This window comes from Nelumbo lutea, chromosome 8, assembly GCF_056320005.1.
Source record: "Nelumbo lutea isolate HS-2025 chromosome 8, American lotus-T2T, whole genome shotgun sequence".
In the NCBI taxonomy this organism is placed as follows: domain Eukaryota; kingdom Viridiplantae; phylum Streptophyta; class Magnoliopsida; order Proteales; family Nelumbonaceae; genus Nelumbo; species Nelumbo lutea.
The window spans coordinates 5,283,020-5,301,367 of NC_142691.1; the positions used below are offsets into that span (position 1 = coordinate 5,283,020).

The 18,348-nt window shown below is 37.2% G+C and overlaps 1 protein-coding gene across 1 annotated transcript; it reads left to right on the forward strand.

Annotated features, from left to right (window-relative positions):
* Positions 1 to 1,223: 1,223 nt before the first annotated feature.
* On the forward strand, positions 1,224 to 17,091 carry LOC148842330 (uncharacterized). Its single transcript, XM_088958738.1, has 2 exons — positions 1,224 to 1,364; positions 16,724 to 17,091. The coding sequence occupies exon 2, from the start codon at positions 16,733 to 16,735 to the stop codon at positions 16,925 to 16,927; it is 195 nt and encodes a 64-aa protein (XP_088814864.1). The 5' UTR covers positions 1,224 to 1,364; positions 16,724 to 16,732; the 3' UTR covers positions 16,928 to 17,091.
* The last annotated feature ends 1,257 nt before the right edge of the window (positions 17,092 to 18,348 follow it).

Genomic DNA, 18,348 nt, shown 5'->3' on the forward strand with positions numbered 1-18,348 from the left:
TCCACCACTGGTGTATCTGTGTTTAATCAATCGGATACATAAAAGAGCAGATAAAGTTATGAACCGAACTTGATTTCAACACCATGCGTTTTCTGCTTGAAGGAAAAAGTACAATTCAACATTTTTTAAATCGAATCAGACAACAAACTGGTCAGGGTCCGGTTATTGGGTCAAATGGTCTGGCTGTTTAAATCCGATGAATGATCTATTTTAGTAAAAAATAAAAAATGACTAAAATTATTGAACGGTTTGAACAATTCAACTGTCCAAATCAATGGTTTATTGACCAAATTAATGATTTTTGATAAAATAATAATTCTGAGATAAAATGGACTGGTTCCCGGTTTTTCAGTCTAACGGTCCGGTTTTAAAAACTATGAAATTCAATTTCTCATTAACTTTGGGTAATTTTTGTAGTATCATTGTCCGTTTTTAGGGTTGGAAAGGATATAAATTTGAAACCTGGGCTGCCTTTGGTTACAGATGCAAGATTATGACAGTGCAAATTTTGATTTATTTTTTTTTATTTTAAATTTTACCTTATTTTATTTAATTGCACAACAAATAAAGTACAATAAGGATCGAAGTAGAATAAAATTGTATTGTAAATTTGCAACCAAACACAACCTTCGGAGACATCCAAAATACAATGATTCTGTGGTGGAGGGAAATGATCGTTCGTTGCTGGTGGAGAAAACCAACGTCGTGAAACCCAAATCCAGCTCCAAGGAGACATACAAGGAGCTGGGTTTTACGCGGGAAATTGTCTATTGTGTATCGTGAGAGTCGAGAGAATAAAAGGGTATATTCGTTCTAAAACTAGTTACTCTACTGAGGTGTCAATTGTCAACTGTCAAATAGGGTTGGGTTAAGAGAGGTTTTAAAATTGGAGAAGGGTGACGGTGGCGTCGGTGAGCCCCCATTGTCCGTACTCCGTATTGTGACTGGGGTAAACTCAGACGTGAATTCCACTAACGTCCGTCCCGTTAGCTCCGCACGCGTGAAGGAAGGAGTTCGTGCGGGAGGACAATTGTCGGCGTTCGATTGTTTGGGGCGCCCGGCTGTGGGGTGCTGATGCGAACTCCTCTCAATCTCGATTTTTTTTTTGGTAAACAGAAGAATTGAACAGTCTTGTTTTTTGGTAGATAATCTCGATTGAACAGTTCGGGAGAGGGGCAGAGAGCTCGAAGCTCCAGGAACCAAGATCGTGTTTGTACTTTTTTCGCATATTTTGCTCACTTTTCTCTCTCTCTCTCTCTCTCTCTCTCTCTCTCTCACACACACACACACACACACACGAAAGGATCGACTGAAGAAGGTTTTCTAGCTTGGGTTTCTTTTTCGAATTTCTACATAAGTTGAAGGTAGTTCCTTGTCCTTTCAATTTTGCAAGTGTTTTTTCACCTGTATAGGTCATAGATGGGCTTTTCGATATTGCTCTGCTCCCTACAAACAATATCACGCAATTGGTATCAAGATATTCATTTGTAGGATTCAAGTATCTTTAACCCACAGAACAGCTCCTGGTGGTTTAATGGATATTGTTCCTTTAGTTTCGCTTTTTAATACGATTGACTTTCATGTGTTACACCGTTATTCTGATTAATTGCAGTAAATGATAACTTGAAGAAGCATGATGCTGCAGTTTATAATCATTTCAAATGATTTCATGGCATTCATGGGCTTGGTAGCAATGCTTTTTCTAGGTTCAGCGCTATATCCATTTGCCTTTTCGGAGTTAATGTTAGTTCTCTTCCAGTGGCACTTGGTGCTGCATGGAAGGTTTTTAATGCTGTTTAGAATGTTTGTCAAGGAGGTGGGTGAAAGGCTGAAAGCATGTCTTCATCAATGAGAATGTTTGGGGATTTTTTAGTAAGAAGGGTTTATTGATGTGGCCCTTAACATTGCAAGTTTCAAATGGTTGGCTGATTGAACTCCTATTTTCTAGCGAATCCATATCATGCCATGTGCCTACTCTATTGAGAGAGAGATTTTACTAGTCCCATGCTTTTCTCTTTCAGGCTTTTAGATGTGTATTTGGAATGAACAAATTTTTTCAATGTGTGTAGATTTTCCTGCCCCTTATTTTAAAATAGATGGGTGAATGGGTCATTTCATTGCAGATGACAAATGTTGAGGGAGAAGCAAGAGAGGTGAAATGTAGAGCTAGGTAAGTACAAGTAAGAGCTAATATTGGAGATTGAGCTCTATATAAGTAATGATATGAAAAGGTGGTTAGAAAATAAAGGTCCCCAAGATATCTTTAAAGGGCTTAATGCAGTTCCAGATCTTTTAGAAGAGGTTAGACCTTTTTATGGAGGATAGGAAGGGAAAAGGAGAGTTGGTTAGGAGGGAGTTTGTGTCAGCAATTCTCAATAATTCTCAAAAACAGATATATGCTGGAGGAAACAATTAAGGGCCACCTGACGAAGAGTTGGGACAAGAAAACAAAGTTCTCCCTTGAATCTGCCAACACAAGAAAAAGAGTGAAGTTTATTTTCTGGATGTATAAGCTGGGGTAAGGGGACTGGAATTTAATAGTTCATGATGAGAAATGACATGCAATTTTTTCCCCACCTAAAGCCATCTTTATAATTCAGATATATGCTTACTGCCTTCTTTTGAGGGTATACGTTTCTTTTCTTTCTCTTTTCTATTTTTTGAATAAAAGGCCCTTACATGGTGTTCATTAGAGGTTTTTCAACAAAACATGCCCTCTCAAGATTCAAGAACTTTAAGGCCTTGTTCATTTGTAACAATGCAGCTTACCTGGGTAAGTGCACTTACCCATGTTCTTTTGATTTTCAGGATTCCCAGGTAAATAATAAAATGACATTTCTACCCACAAAAAGTAAGTATTAAAATGGGCAAAGTGGTCCCGTCATGTTTTGTTAAAGTTTCTCCCAGGTGGGAAAGTTACCCCCACCTAGGAGATGGGTAAGTTTTACCCAGGAAAGTAAGGGTAACTTTACCATGGGGTCCACTGCTTAATGCAAAAAGAACATGGGAAAGTTGGTCAATGGGAAAAAGTTACCCATTGACCAACTTTCCCATGCATATTTACCTGCAGAACAGGACCTAAAATTGGCATAGAGCTGCTTCTATGTAAACCTTCTTTACCCACCTCTCTTTTTGCCAAGCTATTGATTTCAACACATCTTTCCTTGAGACCCATTAGTAAAATATATTTGTATGTGTGTATATAAGGAAAAAAAGGTTTCTTAATTGGGTCAAGCAGGAACAAAACAAGCTTCTAAGGTTGTTCAAGCATGTGCAAAGGGACTGCTTGAAGCATAAGTTTGAAGTTACAGGCCCTACAAGATTCAAGGGAAGGCCAAAAAGAATGTCGGTAGCAGTTCTTAGCAGTTGGGTCATCTGCTAGACGAGATTAGAGAAATTTTGGCCAGAAAAAGGATGCAAATTAGGTGGATCCCTATAAAGATGAACTCAACTGCAGATAATTTGGTGAAACCACAGTTGAGAGGTTTTTTTTTTCCTTTTCTTTTTTAAAATAGTTCTTTACTAGTGTTTGTTTTTTTCCCTTTTTTTTAATGGTGCAGCTGGTGGTCTAAATCTCTAGTTGATTCATGTATATCATCTCATGTTCATGTTCCTTCTGCCTTATATCATAATGCAAAATTAATCTTCCCTTCACAACAGTAAGACATGGCCTTTGATTGAATTGAATAACATGATTCATGTAGCTGACCTGATGTAGTTGGGGTAAGGTTGTGTTACATTGAATTTAGACAACAAATTTCTTTTTTTTTTCTAAATATAAGAGTTCTGTTCAATTTTGAACAATGTAAAATTTTCCAACAATGTGATAATTCTTAACAAGTCTTACGTAATGATTGCAATCACTCTCTCTCTTGTTTTTTTCTTCTTGAGAAGTAATCCAATCTTTTATCACATGAAAATATGGAAGTTTGAGATCTGGGTTTGGTTTCAACCAGGACTTGGTGCAAATTGTGGGCTTTAAAATAGATGGGGGAAGACCAAAGAACACATTGGTTGAAGTAGTGAGAAATGATTTTTTTGATAAGCCACAGAAAAGTTTATTAGGAACATTTAAACAGAAGTCTAAAAGTGTGATTACACCATTACATATGCAAAGAAGCTATGAGTGGAACGCAAAACAGGATTCATGCAGCCAATTCATATTGTTGGGATAAGGCTTTGGTGAGTCAAGTTGGGTTCAGATTGGTTTTACCCATAATAAAATTTTATGGCAAAACTAAGATTTAGAATCTTGTTTTTATGGTCAAGTGTTGATGAATAGGCTGCTCATAATGGGAGTCCAATTGGTTTTTTGTGTCCACGTTTTTAATTGGTAATGATGATGTTTTTTATTAAATGAATAAAAGAATGAATTGTATACAGTAAATAAAACAACCAGTCAAAACATTAATTGAGGCTGGTAGTTTGCCTCAACCCATTTTTTGACCATTACATTAGATTTGACCCTAGAAGAAATCTTACCTAGTTGTCCCTTGTTTTGCTAATGAGTCAGCCAATCCATTAGTTGATCTATATGCCCACTTAAAAGTCATTTGTAGTTTACTATTCAATCAAGTACTTCAATTATTTTATGACATTTCTAAACTTCCAAGGCCCATGATTTTTTTTTTTCAAACCAACTACTACCCTTTTAGTGACTTTTCAAATCTCATAGTTCCTATGTATCGGTTTAGTGACTTTCCATTCAGTTCCCATGCACCAATTGTCCTAAGCCCAATCTCTCATCTTGTTTTCTTTTACATATAGGTTTCTAGTTGATAAGGTGATTATTATTATTATTAATGATAATGATAAAATTACAGTAAACTCTTTACTAGGGAGAAGCTTTATACTTTGTATCCTAGGGCAATGGTTCTTTCTACAGTTCTAATATTCAGATCTGTTTTTAAACTGAATTTTCCTTTTTTTATATATTTCGGATGGTGCAATCTTTGGGATAGTCCAGTTGTGCAAGGATTTTTCTATATTATCATAGTTTACTTCTTCCATATTTTTTATAGATATGGACTTGGTTAAGGACGTGTTGCTACTACACTCACCAGAGTCTTCAGGGGTACTAGAGGACCTAAATAACTTCATCTTATCCTTTTACTTCACCAAATACGGTCAGTCAACTTTCACGGCCTCCACTCTCTTCGGCCTACAACACGACTATGACCTTGGCTCAAGGGTTCTAGCCTTGGTAAAAATGGCAGGTGTCTAGGCTGTCCGACTGGGGTTCTAGCCCAGTGATATCTCCGAAGAAGCTACAATCTTTGGGTTCTAGCCAAAGGTTCTAGGATGCCTACTAGTGACCAAAGATCTAAGTAAGGTAGAGGCAGGTTCAAGCGCATGGTCAATATGGAAGATAAGGGGATAAAGGGTTTAGGATATGAAGTAAGAATGAATAGGAATCATGGCTCTGATACCAAAAGTGGGGAGAGGATATAAACAGAGCGATATTAAGGAGTGATGAATAGTAAAGATATGCAGATGAATACTAAGGTTATGCAGAAAGATAAACCATACTTCGAAGAAAGAGATAAACAATCCTCGGAGAAAATTCGTATTCAGAAAGTACTATTATCAGAAATCTTAACAATACTTACAGAGATATAGCACACACAGCACAACAGTAGATGCCTTTACAAAGATTACAAAACACTCTCACAAATACAACACTCAACTCAAAAGCACTCAGAAAACAATACTCAAATAAGACTAGAGGACTTATGAATTTTACACCCAAAATTTTGCACTCTTGTTATGGGAGGAGAGTGGTTTATATAGCGGTGGCCGAGCTTTCTAGAGAGGCACCCATTATTCGATTTTATCACTAAGGCATCTATAATTGAGATACCTTTTATCTTTTCTTACTGCGGCATCTTAATTATTGAGATGCTTCCTTATCACCTTCTTGTCCTATTAGGAACAATTGTCAATTCTTTTACTGTTTCAGATGAGATGGAATCTTCAAACAATGTCTCGACCGTGGTGTAGGATGAGAGAGCAGACACTTTCCGTCTTGAGGTCTTTCGAGATTCCTTTACTTTTTTCCTTCATCTTTTCAGCCATTAGTAAAGACATTTCTTCGAGTTCTAGTGGGTCCAAGTCTGGAAACTTGCTTTGAAGCTTGTCCACATAGGATTCAAAGATGGACTGAAAGATGTCGTCTTCTTCAGCAGTAGGCTTGAGGATATCGGTAAGATCAAATTTGTCCCATCGTTTTATTTCAATTTTTCGTTCGATAGCTGGGGGGCATCCAAGAGATATCCAAGTGATAACTCCATTTTAGAATCCAGGGGAGAAGAAAGGTTTTGAAAAACTTGAATTGCTTTACATGCTCATATTCCAGATAAGCTCTTCCTTTTCCAAAGGCTCTATATTTGTCCATGAGCTCTTGGTGAGGGAAGATATCGTCGAAGCTCTCCAAGAAGTCCACCAGACATATGCCCAGTTAGGGTACGGGCCTTGAAAATCTTCAGAGAACCGGATGAACCATGAATGCCTGAAAACAGAATTTTGCAACAGGAATACTCTATACCAAGCGTCTTAATAATCTCAGTAATTGAATATTTTGGGTCTCTTATCAATAGGCTTAGTGATAAATTTCGGCTTGCTTGTGTTGCCCCAAGACGACAGAGATATAAATTTAACAATTACTAGCTTGGAATAAGCTAGTTCAGACTTATTCGGATCCCTAAAATAATGCTGAATTCGAGCAGACCCGGTGTGGAGAAGAATTTCTTCATAATATTTATGATCCTTATTTTGTCTGCAAACAGTGAAATGATGCCCATCTAGGATAGAGAGGGCAAGGTGTTGAAGGGCTCCTTTTGGGTTGACATGAGTGGAGACGGCGGCGGCTTCTTCTCTTGAGATAGTTGTCACGGAATCTGATGAATTAGTTAGGTATTGGTTGGAATTAGCCTCTTTCATAGTGGGAGATGGTTCCCTAATTAAGGGAGACATTAATGGGGACTAATTAGTCCTTGAGCTTGCTTCGATCTCATAATTAGATCTTGGAATGGACTCGTTAGTCCTTTTAGGTCGCCTGGAATTAGGACTTAGAGGAAGACGAAGTCTTCTGTTGGTCATCTTTAATTAGTTAACCTTGTAAGAATTCCCTGGTCAAGAAATCTGGCAAAGCATTATCAGATCCTTTAATATATTTAATATCAAAATCGAATACCGATAAAATAGCTTGCCGTCTAGCAAAAATTTGTTTCCAAACCAGGTTTTTCACATATTTTTCCAAAATCTCTTTGGCTGATTTACAATCAATTTGGAGAGTAAAATATTGGTTTATCAATCACTTTGAAATTTAGTAATGCAAAGGACTATGCTGAGCATTTCTTTTTTTATAGTAGAGTATTTTTTCTGGGTATCATTGCAGGTTCCTGAGGTGAATTGGACTATCTCATCTTTCCCATTTCTTTTTTGCTTTAGGATTCCTCCATATCCTATTTCACTGGCATCAGTTTCTACTATCTTTGGAGATTTTGGATGAGGGATGTTAAGGCAGGAAAGGGTTTTCACCCTTTGCTTAATCCTTCTTACTGTTTGAGTGAGCTGTTCATTCCATTCTGGGGGATTTTTCTTTAATTGTTTTTCGAGTAGTCGGCGGTCTTGGGCTATTCCTTTATAGTAGTCTGCTACATAATTTAGATTGCCTAAGAATCTTTGAAGTTGAGTTTAATCTTTTATTTCATTAGGGAATTTATCAGCAAACTCTATTACTCTCTGGATGGGTGATAAGGTTCCTTTAGATATCTGGAAACCTAAAAATCTGATTTTTGTTTGAAAGAGTTTCATTTTCTTAGCGGATGCTGCTAATCCATTTTCTTTCATCACTCGAAAGAATATATTGTGTTTCCAGTGGGATTTTATAGAGGAAGAATAGATTAATACATCATCAATATATACTATTATGAATTGAGTATAAGGAGTGAATATCTCGTTCATAATCCTTCGAAATTCAGAAGGGGCATTTTTTAGCCCAAAAGGCATTACATTCCATTCATAGTGGTTGAAGGGCACTGTGAATGCAGTCTTATATCTATCATTTTCTTCTATTATAATTTGCCAATAACCTGATTTTAGGTCGAATTTTGAAAATATCTCTGCATCATATAGACGGTTTATTAGATCCTGCTTATTAGGAATGGGGTATCTAATCCATCTTAAGGCTTTATTAAGGGGTTTATAATTTATGAGGAGTCTTGGTACTCCTCTTTCTATTTCTACTGCGTTTTCTACATAGAAAGCAGGAGAGCTCCAAGGGGATTTGGTTGGTCTAATTAGACCATTTTCTAGTAAATCTTGGATTTCCTTTTTACAGATTTCCAATAACCTATTATCCATTTGGATTGGTCTGGCTTTTGTAGGAATCTTTGATTCTCTAAAATCCTCTTCATACGATAATTCTACCATATGCTTTTTCCTATGCCAGAAGGCACTAGGTGTTTCAGCACAGATTTCTTGGGTTAACTTTGTTTGGAATTTCTCAATTTCTAATTGCACTTTGGGTTCTTTAAGCTGCTTAATTAGTTGTTTTTCTTTTATTTCAATCTGTAATTCTGCTATAAGCTTTACTTTGCCTTTTACATTTTCTTTCAAGGTGTTGATGGTTGAAGTTCTAGGTTTTTTGGTAGAACTTATAAGTTACCAAAATTTCTCCTATTGTTGTTGTGATTCCTGAAGAATCAATTTGGCAAAGAAGGATGGATAACAAGAATGGAGTTCCCAAAATGACTTCTTATCTTAGGCCTTTTACCATAAGGAAAGTAGACTTTAGACAAGTTCCTTGGTTGCATATATGGGCTACAGGGATCTTGTATTTTATCTCAAGTTTTCTTCCATCCGCTACATTAACTTGTTGGGACGTTTTCTCAAAATATCTGTAAGGCACAATTCTTTCTTTAATACAATTAATGCCTGTGCCTGATTCTATTAAGGCTATCACTGAGATATTGTATTCTTTGATTCTAATGGTAATCCTAGAATACCATTTTTGGTATTTAATTTCTTCTATAGAGTATATAAACTCTTCATCGTTTTCGACAAATTCAGTGGAAACCTGTTCCGGTGATTTTTCTGATTGATCCTCCCAGAATTTTTCGGCTTCCAATTGGTCAACCCTTAATTTGAAGGTTTTTAGCTCTCTTTTTAGTAGATTTGACTTCTTCCCATAAATCCTGTATTGTAGGAGGTCGGGAATCTTGTTGAGACCTGTGGCTCACCTTCCTTCCAACTCGTTAAGTTTCTTAGTGGTGGTTTTATTTTCAAAGCATTTATTAGCATAGTGGCCTGTTTTTCCACATTTAAAACAAGTTGGGGTTGTTGGCTTTTTGATTTTAGAAAACCTTTTAGGGTTCTTATGGGGCTTCTTTTCCCTTTTGTAGAAGTTTATTTTCTTTTTCTTTTGAACCATCTGCGGAGCGGGAGGTTCAGGAGCCATTCCGAATTGGTAGCAAAAATCTCCTAATTCTCTTTTAGAATTAAGTTTTTCTTTTTTAACTTGTCTTTTTAGTTTCATGTCTTTACATACTTCCAATCCTATTTGATTTACTATTTGGATTAAGTATCCGTAAGAGTAATTGGAGTACAAGATTCTACCACCTCCTATTTGCCTAAGGTAATTTCTAACATTTTCTGCAAATATTGGCGGGAGTCCCGAAATAAATTGTTCTTTCCAGAAATCCTGTCTGGAATTGGTTAATCTATGTACTTTGGATAAGAATACATATTTGTACCATCTAAAATTAGATAGGGTTTTACATCTAAGGTTTATCAATTGTTCTCTTATTCTTCCCCACATATCTGACGAATTTCCTATGAACTGGCTCATAACTGCATCAGATACTGGGGATCCTTGAATAAGGATTCTTTCTCTATATTCATCTCTTTTTACTGCATTAAGGATGTAATCTCTTTCTCCTTCTGTAAGATAATTATTCCACCAACCTTTTAATTGTCCTGTGAAGGATTCAATGATAACAGTGGCTATCACCTTTTTATCATTACTAGCCAATTTGCTGGCACAAGCATACATGGTCATGTGTGCTATCATGTCATGAATCTAATATTCAGATTTCCCATCTAGGTTCCATTCATAGGTGTTCCAATTATACCCGACTTGAGGTCTCATTGGCTCTTCGAATAGAAGATCCATTGGGGTGTGCCTAGAGTAATAAGGCTTTTTACTCTGATAAGAGAGTTTATTTATCTCCAAATTTTTGATGGATTCGTTTCTTGCTACAGATTCATTATTTGAATATTCTCCCAAGAGATTTATTGATCTAGAGTCTGATAAGTCATCTTCCCTTTTGCCTTTACTAGATTTAGAAGTTTCTCCCTTTTCCCAAATTGAGGGGGATATTAATCTATCCGATAATTCTTGATAACTTATTTTTGATAGATCTATTGGGTTTGTTTTAATTTTCATATTTTCAAGTAAGCTTGGCATGATCACCATTGGTCTTTCCTTTTTGATTATTGCTTTGGATTTAGAGATTTCTAGTGAGCTTAATAAAGATTCTATTCTGTTGGTTTGTTTTCCTAAGACATTTAAGCATATGTTCGTGTAATTGTTCTGTTCTATTATTTGAGAACAGTGTTTTGGCACAATTTTTTCAGATTCTTTTATTATTGTTGAATTTTTTATGGGACTAGTTATTAGCTCGTCCTTCCCTATTTTTACTACTTCTAAAGGTGGATGTATTGATTCCACAATTTTTCCGATTGCTGCTGTCTTCCAAGCTTTAGACAGCTTTTTTGTAACACATAATTCTAACTCCTCAGTGGGAGGTTGTATGAACTGGTTTTGTTTCACAAGCCAATCTTAGAAGGGGATATTCTCCTTAACTTGCATCATGTCATCGTACCATGCTTCTCTGATACGATCTCTTTCTTCCTTGGTAAATTTCTTGAAGAAACCACGTTTTCTTTAAAGGTTGTGAGTTAAAATCTAACCTAATAAGTCTTTATCTATTGGAACTCATCTTCTGTTTCTATCACATTAATCTCAAAGTCTGCCTCTGTAGGCTCATAAGACTTTACCGATGGGTTTTCTCTTTGGGCTATATGATAGTTTGATGGTGTCAGGTCTATCGATCTCCTTGTATCCATTGATTCGGCATACGAAGGTCGTGAGGATGTCGAAGCTCTTCTAAACCTGAGTTCTATAAACCCATCTTGTTCACTGAATATAGAAGCTAATTCAGTGGATTCGATAGGACTCGGGGGCTCTACTTTAGCGAGTGACCAACTTTCCGGCATCTTCACTTCATTCCAAGTGATTTACCTAGGAATCGTAACATTATTCCTAGCATTGGTCAGGAAGAGGGTAGTCATTCCCTTGCTTCCTATGATCCTGGTATTAGGACAGATAGTATTCATGGTCTTGAAGTAGACCTTGTATACTAACGATATATTTTCGGATCTTGGTTTCATATCGAAACCTTGGGTCTGAATCCTAAAGGTTAAGGCTTCATGGATACCCAGATCTATTAGTGATACAGAAAAATTTGGATAGGCATTGAAGTAAATTGGCCCTTGATGGAGGCTTCCTTCTATTACTCCTAATAAGGAGTCATTGAATCTATTATGTCTAGAATCGGTCAGACAAGCTAGAGCTGCTGTTTGTAGACCTGCTCTAGTCAATGGTTTAATGGTGACTTGTATTAAGCCAAAATATATAAAATTACAGTCACTTCGTTTCTTATAAGTTTCTATTATCTTCTTATCTACTAGGGAGAACCTTTTTGCTTTGTTGCCTAGAGAAATCGTTCTTTCTACAATCCTAATGTTTAGGTCTGTTTTTAAACTGAATATTCCTTTTTTGTATATTTCGGATGGTGCAATCTTTGGGATAGTCCAGTTGTGTAAAGATTTTTCTATATTATCATAGTTTACTTCTTCCATATTTTTTATAGACAGACTTGGCTAAAGATGTTCTGCTACTACTTTCACTAGTCTTTGGGAGAACTAGAGGAGGTCCTAAATAACTTCATCTTATATTTTTACTTCACCAAATACGGTCAGTCAACTTCCACGGCCTTCACTTTCTTCGACCGAAACAAGCTGTTTGATACCCAGCGGATCCCGCAGAGCCAGTAGCTACGCTCGAAGTTTTTCCTGTGTTTGTTGTTGTAGATTCCGAAACAAGCAGCAATGAAACCAAAGACTGATAAAGCCTTTGAACTATAAGACAAGTAGAAGGAGATGCATTTCTGGTACTGGTGGTATTGGACAAGCTCTCAAGAATAATCTCTTTCTTATTTCTGCCTTTCTTTCCCATGACGACTAGGAACGGGCAAATCAAAATTTTCACTTCGAATTCTGGACCTCAACATCCTGCTGCTCATGGTGTTTCATGATCAGTATTGGAAATGAATGGAGAAGTGGTGGAACGTGCGGAAATGCGACTACGACCTTGGCTCGAAGGGTTCTAGCCTTGGTAAAAATGGCAGGTGTCTAGGCTGTCCAACTGGGGTTCTAGCCTAGTGATATCTCCGAAGAAGCTACAGTCTTCTAGGGTACCTACTAGTGTCCAAAGATCTAAGTTAGGTAGAGACAGGTTCAAATGTTAACAAGCGTATGGTCAATATGGGAGATAGAGCATAGAGGGTTTAAGAGATGAAGGGTAGATAGGGATCATGGCTTTGATACCAAAGTGGGGTGGAAGCAGTAGGTGATGATGGTGATGATTAATAGTGGTGATAACGGTAAGTGATGATGACGGTAGTGATATGATGACCATACGCTTCTTTATTATTATTATTATTATTATTATTATTATTAAACATGCTAGCTATCAATACTGGGATATTTAAGAAATAAGAACAGAAAGGAAATAGAGTAGTAGTTTGGAAAGAGCTGACTTGATCAAAGGTATTCTTCCACCCAAGAGATCCTTTTCCATGAGGCAAGTTTCTTGGAGAATTCAACTTTCAAGCATTTGAGCTTCATTACTACAGTTGTTCCATCACATGCTATGGGATGGGTGAATTTATATAATTTATTATAGGCTTTAATTGTTAGGTTGCATTTGGAAGGGATAGAAGAACCTGTTCCACCAATGATAAGTTGGTTAGATATTGACTTAATGTTGTGATGCACAATTAAACTTAGTTGCCAACTTTAGTGAGGCAAAGCCAGTGGTATGGATGTGAACTCTTGTAATTATTATGGTTTAAGCTTGTGGTAGATAAGAATTATCCTCCTCTCTGGTGAAGATTCACCATTCAATGCATCTATCCATCAAAATTCAACTATGAAAGAAAGAAAAAGAAAAGCATAAGTAATGACAAAGATGGATTTAATGAACTTAGCCTTGTGCATTTGTCATTCTGACCCTAGGGGAAACAGTAAGCGTTTTGGGAAATTCTGGCCCAAATGGGGTCAATTGGAATCTGGGTTTCAGAAGGGACCTCAGGGAAAATAAATGTGCCTCTTTAGTCCAATTGTTGAATGTAATGGGTCAAGTTCATTTGGACCCATCCTAGGAAGATTCTAGAATTTGGAAAGGCTCCTCAAATGGCCTCTTCTCTTGTTCCTCCTTTTTTAGTGTTCTTGCCTCACCTAACATCCTGGTTGGGGATTTCCCTGTGAAAGAAATTTGGAGTAAGCCTATCCTCCCAAAAATTCAAGCTTTCTGTTGGGAAATTTTCCTTGGTAAGGTTAATACTTGTGGTATGCTACAGAGAAGAAGGCCTTTTGCTTGCCTTTCTTCTCACATGTCCTTTTGTAAGGAAAGTGGTGTGACCTTGGCACATCTATTATTATCTTATTCCTTTGTGCATCGCATTTGGGAATTTTTTTTTTTGTATTCTCTTTGGTTGTAGGTGGGTTTCCCCTCAAGATGTGGTAGGACTTTTCAACCGAGACTTTTTCAGTCAACCAAAGAAAAGAAGGAAGGTTATGTGGAAAGCTACAAAGGCAGCTATTTGTTGGGTGATTTGGGAAGAAAGAAATAACAGAATATTCTTGGACAAGAGTAGAACAAGGGAGGAGGTAGTCAACACAATTAAAGTTAAAGTAGCTCATTGGGTAAGATCTTTGCATATCTTTCAAGACTTTTCAGTCATAGACATTATAAGATCTTGGACAAAAGTAACACAATCTTCAAGAGTGAAAGAGTGAGTAAGGATGGAATGGAAACCTCCAGATGGCAACAGAATTAAACTGAATTTTGATGGAAGCTCTTTTGGAAATCTGGGACTGTCAAGTATCGGGGGAGTAATCAAAATTTCTGAAAGGAGAATATTAGCTTTGTTCTCTGGACCGATTGGCATGGGCAACTCTCTAAAAGCTGAGTTAATGGCATTGCTACAAGGACTGGAGATAGCTAAGCAACTAGGAATGAGGCATATTGAGGTTGAAGGGGACTCCAAGGTGATCATCTCTTGGGCTAAAAGCAATAGAAGTATTCCGTGGACTTTCAAACAAATGATAAAGGAAGTGGAAATGGCTGCAAGGGAGGTAGAGGCAGAATTCAAATGGGTTAGGACTGCAAATGGGCTAGCTAATTATCTTGCTAAACGAGGGGCTTTGAGGCAGCAATTGTTTTGGGCTGCAATGTAAAGAGGGACAGAAATATGTAATAGTGTGGGAGCACTAATCCCATACACAAAGTTGTAAAACTATATTTTAACTCTAAATTCAAATAAAATTCTCCTTTGCTGATAAAAAAAAATTCTGACCCTAGGGTTAGCAGAGTATAACAATTATACCAAAGGTCAAATGGTGCCACCAGGGTCCATAGATGCATTGACAGATAACTTGGCAAGGACCAAGGTGTTTTTTTTTTTTTTTTTTTTTTGAGAAAAGGAAAAGTATAATTGTATTAAAGTAAAAGGTCCTTTGTACAATGAGAAGCTGTACAAAAATCTATCAGGTTGGACCTCTAAAAAAGGATATCCTCAAAAAAGTACAATCAGACATATCATCTTTAAAAACAGTATGTGTACACAACCAACTCCTCATAAACCTTACAGCCGTATTGATGACCTCAGCTTCAATGGAAGCCTTGTGTTCAAAAGTTCTGTTGTTTCTTTCCAGCCACACAGCCCATAGAATTGCCAAAGGGATGGAGGACCAGCAGACTTTCCCTTTCTTAGTCAACCCAGATATGTGCCATTCCTCCAGCATGGCTTTCACTGAGACAGGCATGCACCAACTTAAATTCAGGGCCTTCAAAAAGTAGCTCCAAATTTCTGAAACAAACTTGCAATGCAGGAACAGATGCCTAACTGATTCCAGTTCCACATTACAAAGACAGCATCTAAGATCATTGCAGATGAAACCTCTCTTCAGCAACATTTCTTTGGAGAGGCACTTCTCTAAAGCTGCTACCCATACAAAAAACTTGACTTTTGAGGGTGCCACTGTCCCCCAATTAGCCTGGCTAGGATATGGACTTCATTCTCTCTCACTAGAAAGCTGTAAAAAGATTTGACTGTGAACTCTCCTGACTTGTTCCACTTCCATACTCTTGTGTCTTGAACTTGTAAGTTTAAAACCTGATTTTGGAGTATAGTGAATAGATTTTCAACCATCTGAATCTCCCAGTCATTGAAATCCCTTCTGAAGGATGGAGTCCAGCAAATGCTGTTATCCCACCTCACCAAGTGTCAGCTACCAATGCCTCGTCAGTAGCCATACTGAACAAAGCAGGAAACAGCTCTTTAAGAGTGCTCTCACCGGTCCAGGGATCTCATTCTCACCAGAATCTGATCCTCCTACCATCTCCAATTTTATATTTGATGCTCATAGGGATGGCAATGGGGCGAGTTTTGTAAATTCTAGACCCTACCTGCCTCCCTAAACCTCCCAACATATATGCCGTACCCGCCTCAAAATCCATAGCAAGTTGGATTTTGAGAATCCAAACCTTCCCAACACATGAAAATGCAAAACCCTCCCCGACCCTATCCTCCCCACATTCATAGGTAGGGGGTGGGTTGGATTTAGAACCTGCATCTAATTTCCTATTATTTCTTGTATATATAAGTAATAAATAAGTAAAATAATAGAAACAAGCAACAATTTTTCCAATTATTTGATTAAGACGTAAAAAACACATAAGTTATCAATTGACCTTCACATAAAATTCAAAATATTATTAAATTCAACACTTAATACATAAAATTATATGCTTTCCAACAATACGTGGGTTGGGTAGGATTGGGTTTAGCCTAATACCATACCGTACCCATACCTGTACGGATTATAGAATCCCAAAACCCATCCTTCAAGCAAAAAATAAAAAAATAAAAACGCCCCAACGGCGGCGGGTACCACCGGGTAGTGTAGAAATTGTCATCCCTAGGTACTGACTTTATTTTGGCTATCCTCTTCTGGGATACTTTTTTTTTTCTTTATGTAGTGGATTTTGTTATTTTATGACTGGTGGCACCTTGCCACTTGTATTTTTTTTTATCTCCACCAATGAAGTGATTCCTATTTTTTGATGAAAACATTGCCCCATTTTAATTAAATGGATCCTGCTGTACTGTTGTGGCATTTAAATTGGTTTCCTTGGAATACGTTTATGCATCATTTTCATTAAGCTTTAAAATGGCTACATTAGTACATTTTTTATAGTTTTAAGCTTGAAATTCCAGTACCCCCCAATAAAAAAAAAGGAAAAAAAAGCCTGAAATTTATTGAATTTGAGGTATAGATCCTTTCAACCTTGATATGGTATTGGTGATTGCAGGTACCAAAAATGGAAATAAAGCCCACAGTTGCCTTGAGGGCTATTCTAGTTGGAGGGATAGCTGCATTTGCAAAAGTGGCTGGTGCAATCAAGGCTGCAGGTGGAGCAAAGTTGGGGGCTGCAGCTGCTGCCATGTCAGCAGCAGCAACTGCAGCTATGGCAGGATCTAAACGGGAATCAAATGATGCTAGCAAGCAGCCTTAACATTGTCTCTTTTGATTATAAGCATTAATCTGTAGGATGAGGATGTCGTATACCAGGGTTTTAACCAAGCTGGTTGGGATGATTTTGTTATGCTTGAACTCTAAGCCTAAAACTTAAACGCAAACAAATGGAAATAAAACTCACGATAGTTTATGTTTACTAAAGAGCAATCATAATTACTCTGAACACATTATTTTGTTTGACATACAACGCGTAAACATATGGCATGGTTCCAACCTGCATGTACTGGCAGAAACTACATTGGTCAAACAAGAAATTTCATTATTTTATCTGAGCTGCATGCCTATTCACCATGGTTTCTGACCTGAGGTTTACATATTGTTGGAGAATCAGTTTGGGGGTATTTTCTCTGCTGGGAGATCTCTCGTGCGTGGTTGTCTGGGTGGTGATCCAATTTTTCACCTTACCTCTTTCAGATCAAGTTTGTATTTTATACTTAAAACAACAGTTTACGTTCGCCTGACCATAATATGTTTTTCCTGGTGGAGGGTCAATCCTTGGCGACTTGTGTGATGGAAAGTGTTATTTGCCTCTTTATATTGCTTACTTTTCTTTTCTTTTTTTTTTTTTCTCCTAAAATTTCCTTTGATCGAGTGGTTTAAGTAAAGCTTCAGGTGTAGGCCATCTTTTCATCGAATTTACAGATGTGTACCTAATGGGTTCTCTTACTTTTCCTTGGTTTATCACTTCTCCAATATTTTACCAGTTCTGGGTTTTCCGTAGACACAGGACAGTGGATGAATGCTAACAAGATCTCATGCTTGATCTCAGTCTTATTTTCTTCCCCATCTATCTCCCTTGAGCGTTGCTCTTATTGCCTTTATATGGGTTATGTAAGTTTTTTGTCTTTTTGCGATGGTTCTATATATGATTTCTATTTGTATAATGCATACCAAGGATCAAAATATGGATATACTGTACAGACTGAATTGGTGCACCTGGATATGCATGGAGCCGATACACACATGGTTGGAGGTTTTAAAACATCGGGATGATAGAAGGCATCCCTCTAATGCATATAAAATAATACAACTTTTGTTATTAGAGAGAGAGAGAGAGAGGCTTATGTGTATTTTTAATTGTTATTCAATTTCAGGACCTATTCACTGGATCACACCAAACGCATGAAACGTAAAAGATTGAGTTTTTCAAGTTTTAAGGACAACATTTTCTGTTCTGACTCCGTCATACATATTTCTTAATTAGTTTGCATGGAATGGATTATCAGGTCTCTAGGAAGGCAAAGCTTCTCTTTAGAGAGATCGATTTCCTTGAAATGGTTACAACAGATAAATAAGGTGGTGTTTGGTTCTATTACTGTTTTTTAAGAAAATGGCATTATGTTAGAGCCATATCAGATTCTGAGAAAACGGCAAAAAAAAAAAAAACGTTTCCTCAAA

What these genes read in the sequence shown, in the direction of transcription:
- LOC148842330 (XM_088958738.1), top strand. Translation starts at nt 16,733, where the DNA reads ATGGAAATAAAGCCCACAGTTGCCTTGAGGGCTATTCTAGTTGGAGGG.